This window comes from Arachis ipaensis, chromosome B08, assembly GCF_000816755.2.
Source record: "Arachis ipaensis cultivar K30076 chromosome B08, Araip1.1, whole genome shotgun sequence".
Taxonomy (NCBI): domain Eukaryota; kingdom Viridiplantae; phylum Streptophyta; class Magnoliopsida; order Fabales; family Fabaceae; genus Arachis; species Arachis ipaensis.
Window position 1 is genome coordinate 34086850 of NC_029792.2, and position 4981 is coordinate 34091830.

Consider the following 4981-nt stretch of genomic DNA (forward strand, 5'->3'; position numbering starts at 1 on the left):
AAAGTATTTTTTATGATCTTTTAAAACGTGCTCTAAAAGGGCATGTTCAATATTTCAATTAACATATGTTCCCCTTTTTTTTATTCAAAGATAGTAAAATTCAAACTCGCAATTTTTAAATAAGTATGAAAAGACTATGTCATTTGAGTTATAACTCATACTGTTCGTTGGCTAACATATGTTCCTTTAATAAGAAAAACAAATCTATAATATATAAAATAAGTGTAATGTGTCGAAAGAATAATTAATATCTTCAAACCCCAAAACACATTCTATAAAACGAAAGAGGGGAAATCTCACATTGTACCTTTTCATACAGTATGAGCTACATTACGTAGTTAGTTTGTAAAAGGAAGAGAGATAGGATCATGAAATATTACAAGTAATTGGGAGTGAAAATTGTGTGAACAATTGTTATGACCCTTTACAAGTCCCAACTTTTATGCAATGATTTCATGCTGGCTTTGCGTCTGTAGATTATAAACTACTTAGAGTGCTCCTAGTCTTGACCTAACCAAAACTAACTAAATTAATTGTACAAGTAAACAAAGGTTAGGTTATTATGTTCAGATTTTGTTCTCAGCCACATACACCAAACATAAACCAGTCTCACGACAATAATTAATGATCGTACAGAACCTGGCAGCCTTGTAACGTGAATAATTTACCAAATAGCAAGCAGATGAAATGTTTATCCTTACATGCAGGAATCTGAGCAAGCTATATGTTACATAACATGAACCGAGAAAAAAACAGACAATAGCAAAAGTATTGACTTTCCATTGCCTTGAGTACCTCTCAGATTTCTGCACTTGACACCTCAATCCAGCTTAAGCATAATAATTTAAGCTGGCTTTCTTCTTTGCTTGAACCTGAATGATACCTTCGTTAAAGTCCTCATGGTTCACCTGCAGTTGTACAAAATGCAGATTTATATTTATATTTCAAATTATAACTTGGGCTTTTGCATTGAATCAAACCAAAAAATTACAAACATCATTGCTAAAACAACAATCTAGGGCTAGCTAAAAACTGTTGCATAAGTAGTCAAAGAAAGCGTAGTCATGATGTGATTTTTCAAGTTATGCATACCTCAGTTGCATCCCGTCGAAGGGCCAACATGCCAGCCTCAACACAGACAGCTTTAAGTTGTGCTCCATTGAAATCATCTGTAGACCTAGCTAATTCTTCAAAGTTGACATCTGGGTGAACATTCATCTTTCGAGAATGGATCTATCATGTTAACGTGTGTTAGAAATAAGGGAGTATTTTATAATATCTCTATCATATCTTAATATATCAAACAATGTCTCATACGATTAGTTTTGGCATTAGTGATTGTACATGGTTCTTTCCTTATCTACGAATAGGGTTTCACTAATATTATTATAAATAGAGGCTATTTGCCCTCTCTTGTGTGACACCATAACATAATCATCAGTGTTTTCATATTATTCACTGTATTTCTATTTTCTCTTCTTCCTTACCTACCTAAAACCCACAATCTCAGCATCAGCAGTAAGTCAGGGTAAAAAGAAAACAAGATAAAGACAGCATGTAGCTTAAAGATACCTAACCTGCAGAATTCGGGCTCTTGCTTCTTCAGTTGGGTGTGGGAACTCAATTTTTCGGTCCAATCTACCAGAACGCATAAGAGCAGGATCAAGAATATCTGCACGGTTTGTTGCTGCAATGACCTGCATTGACGAGAATAAATGAATATGTCATTTCAAATGCCTAAGTCCTAACTCCTAACTGAACAAAAAATGAAATATATTTGAAATGTTACCCTTCAGAGAGTATTGTGCCAACTTCTAAGTAACCGCTATTTCAGTTGTTAGTTGTTAGTTGTTAGTTGTTACACTTCAAAATTATAAATAAGTAATGTGGCTAACAACCCCAGAAGGGTTTTAAGGAGATATATTAGAAGGGATTCAGAAAGCTTTTATGGAAAATAAAATATACAACATTTAAGTTTCCAATGCATTCGTAACAAAAAAAATTTAAAAACTTCTACTATCGGTAACCTTAACCTTTTGGGTACATATTAGCTAAACCCTTAAAGTATTCTTACCCAAAGACAGCGAACATCTTTCGAGATTTCTGTTTATCACATCAATCAGAAAAAAGAAGACAATAGACAACAATAATAGAAGAGATACCTTAATCCGGTCATCACTACTAAAACCATCCAGCTGATTCAGCAACTCTAACATTGTTCGTTGTACCTCCCTGTCTCCACTTACTTCACTGCATTTGGCCACCCAGTACACCATAAGCTCATAACATTGCTGAACCATTATAATTGAAACAGGAACTACATACACTGAATTAAATCCCTGCCTACTCATACCTATCAAAACGCTTGGTTCCAATTGCATCAATTTCATCTATGAATATAATGCATGGAGACTTCTCTTTTGCAAGCTGAAAGGCATCACGGACAAGTTTTGCTCCATCTCCTATGAACATCTATAAAATTGTAACTAAAATCATTCTTCCAATCCACCCAAGAAGATGAAAATAGAAACAGAAGGAAGTAATGCAGTTGTACAGGAAGTATAAGAATAACTAATATCATCTAATAACAACAATCAATACAAAATTGTAATATTCATTTATAAAAAGAAGGGAAAAAAAAGGGTAATAAACAGCCAAATTATCAAGCATAGTAAAAGGAAGAATCATACTTGCACAAGTTGTGGACCTGCCAACTTCAGGAAAGTGGCATTTGTTTGTGCTGCACAAGCACGGGCCATCAAAGTTTTCCCAGTTCCTGGAGGTCCATATAAGAGAACTCCCTTTGGTGGACGAACTCCCAATTTCTGGAACCGCTCCTTGTGGGTCATTGGCAAAACAATGGCTTCAACTAGTTCTTGGATCTGTAGCCAAAGACCAAGTTATTTAACAGAGGGATCCTTTGAAGGCTCCGATAAATTGTTAGTAACTAAAGCTTACCTGCTTCTCCAATCCACCAATGTCATTGTAGTCCTCTGTTGGCTTTTCATCAACTTCCATAGCCTTAACTCGAGAATCATACTCAGAAGGCAGGGTATCCAAAATTAAGTAACTATCTTTGTTAACACCAACCAGATCACCAGGTTTTAGCTTTTCAGGGTCAACAAGACCAACAACAGGTAGAAAGATAGTCTGTAGTGAGAATAAAACATAACTGAATAAGAGTTACACCAAAGGCTTTCCATATAAATAAAAATCAGTCTCATCGATATTTGAACACCAGAAGCAGATGGAAATCTTTATATAGAAACATAACTTGCTCTCTAAAAGAAGTGAAATTATAAGGTTTTTAACCTGTCGAGTAGACGTCTTTAGCACAACACATTTTCCTTTCCTTTGGGAGTCAAGATCAATATTGGCACCATCTTCTTCTGCCTCATCTTCTGGGTTCATTTCAAGTATCTGGAAAGTAAAAAAAAAAAAAAAAAACAATAGAAAATCAAGTCAGAAAAGTGTAGAGTGTGTGGAACATTATAGTTACAAATGTTTGCAACGAAATTGAAGGTGAGAATAGTTGAGAAACCTCGACAATGTTGCCAACGAGGTAGGGCAACTGTTTATTGAGCTTAATCTTCTCCTGGTTTTCTTTGATCTTCTCCTTGTAAGATTCCAATTCGAGATTCGTCCTCTGCAGCTCTTCCTGCAGGATTGATTTGAATTGAATGAAACCCTAGGGTGCGTAGCGCTAAGATGAATGAATGATTGAAGGGGAAATAAAAAACCTTGAGAATGCGAATTTCATTGTCGAGAAGACGAGAAGCTCTGACGATGTCATCGGTGGTCATGTTGGCCAGCTGATCATCTTCCAAGTTGGTATCCTCTACCATGGCGCTCGCCATCCCTATCAACCAAGAATGCTACTATGCTCTCACAATTCAGGATCCCTTGTTCAAGAGGTAAGCTCAATTTTCAATTCCTCAGCCACAGTTTTTCACTTTACTCCTCCAATCTCTTGCTCGCTCCATTTTTTATGGGTCAACTCTCTCGTTACCAAAGACGATCACTGGGCCGAATCGTAATCTTTTCAAAATGAAAAATCAGCCCAGGTCCACAAAAAGAAAAATCTAAAATTAGCCCTTTGAGGTTGCCTCAAATAGAGAAGGTATAGGATGTTACTGTCCAAAAACAAAAAGGTAAAGGATGTTAATTTCCATAGGATCTAGTTAGCATATCTTCTAACTAATTTGGATTAGTCTAATGATTAGTTTATTTAAATAAATATCGAGAGTTTAAATTCCGTCATGTGCATGACAAACTCTTAAAATAGAATTTGAATCCATGGTAAATTAGTATTTGGACTGCCAAACTAAGAGGTACCATAAAAAATAAAAAAGTTAACACATGCTCTAAAGTAGGGTTGGCAATTCATACCCTACCTGCGGGTACCCAACCCGGTCCAACCCGTTCGGGTAGGGTAGGCTATCCGACCCACTGCGAATAGGGTAGGGTACGGTTCGGGTATGCCTGCAGGTAGGATAGGGTACGGGTTTAGGGTGTACCCTACCCTACCCTACCTGCACCTTATAAGTAACACATATTTTATTAAAAAGTAAGTATATGGTGAAGAAAGTGAGAGTTAAACCCACAACTTCCCTTATGTAATGACTTACAATAAGTGAACAACCACTAATCTAGTTAGTTAATTTAGTAATTCAGAATTTTAATTAATTTTGTTTTTTTTAAAGAGAAATTATCCAAATTAGTCCCCAAAGATTTTAAAAGTGGATATTTTAGTCCTCAAGAAAAATTAATACATAGATTAATCCCTAGGTTTTACTCCGGCAGATAAATCAGTCTTCAATTCATTTTTTGATAGAGTAATTACCCAAATCAGTCTCCAAAGATTTTAAAAACAGACATTTTAGTCCCAAAAAAAATTAATGTACAAATCAATTTCCAACGTTTCTCTCCATTAGACAAAACAGTCCTCCGTCCAAATATAAAATAAAATAAAATCAAATAA

The 4981-nt window shown here is 35.6% G+C and overlaps 1 protein-coding gene across 1 annotated transcript; it reads right to left on the reverse strand.

Moving 5' to 3' along the window:
- LOC107613314 (26S protease regulatory subunit 6A homolog) lies at nucleotides 375-3915 on the reverse strand (the record flags this gene model as incomplete). Its single annotated transcript, XM_016315261.2, is given in 10 exon segments — nucleotides 375-908; nucleotides 1093-1233; nucleotides 1578-1697; nucleotides 2163-2250; nucleotides 2354-2472; nucleotides 2691-2882; nucleotides 2959-3150; nucleotides 3313-3420; nucleotides 3542-3658; nucleotides 3741-3915. Coding segments are annotated over 10 exon segments (1272 nt in total). The 3' UTR covers nucleotides 375-830.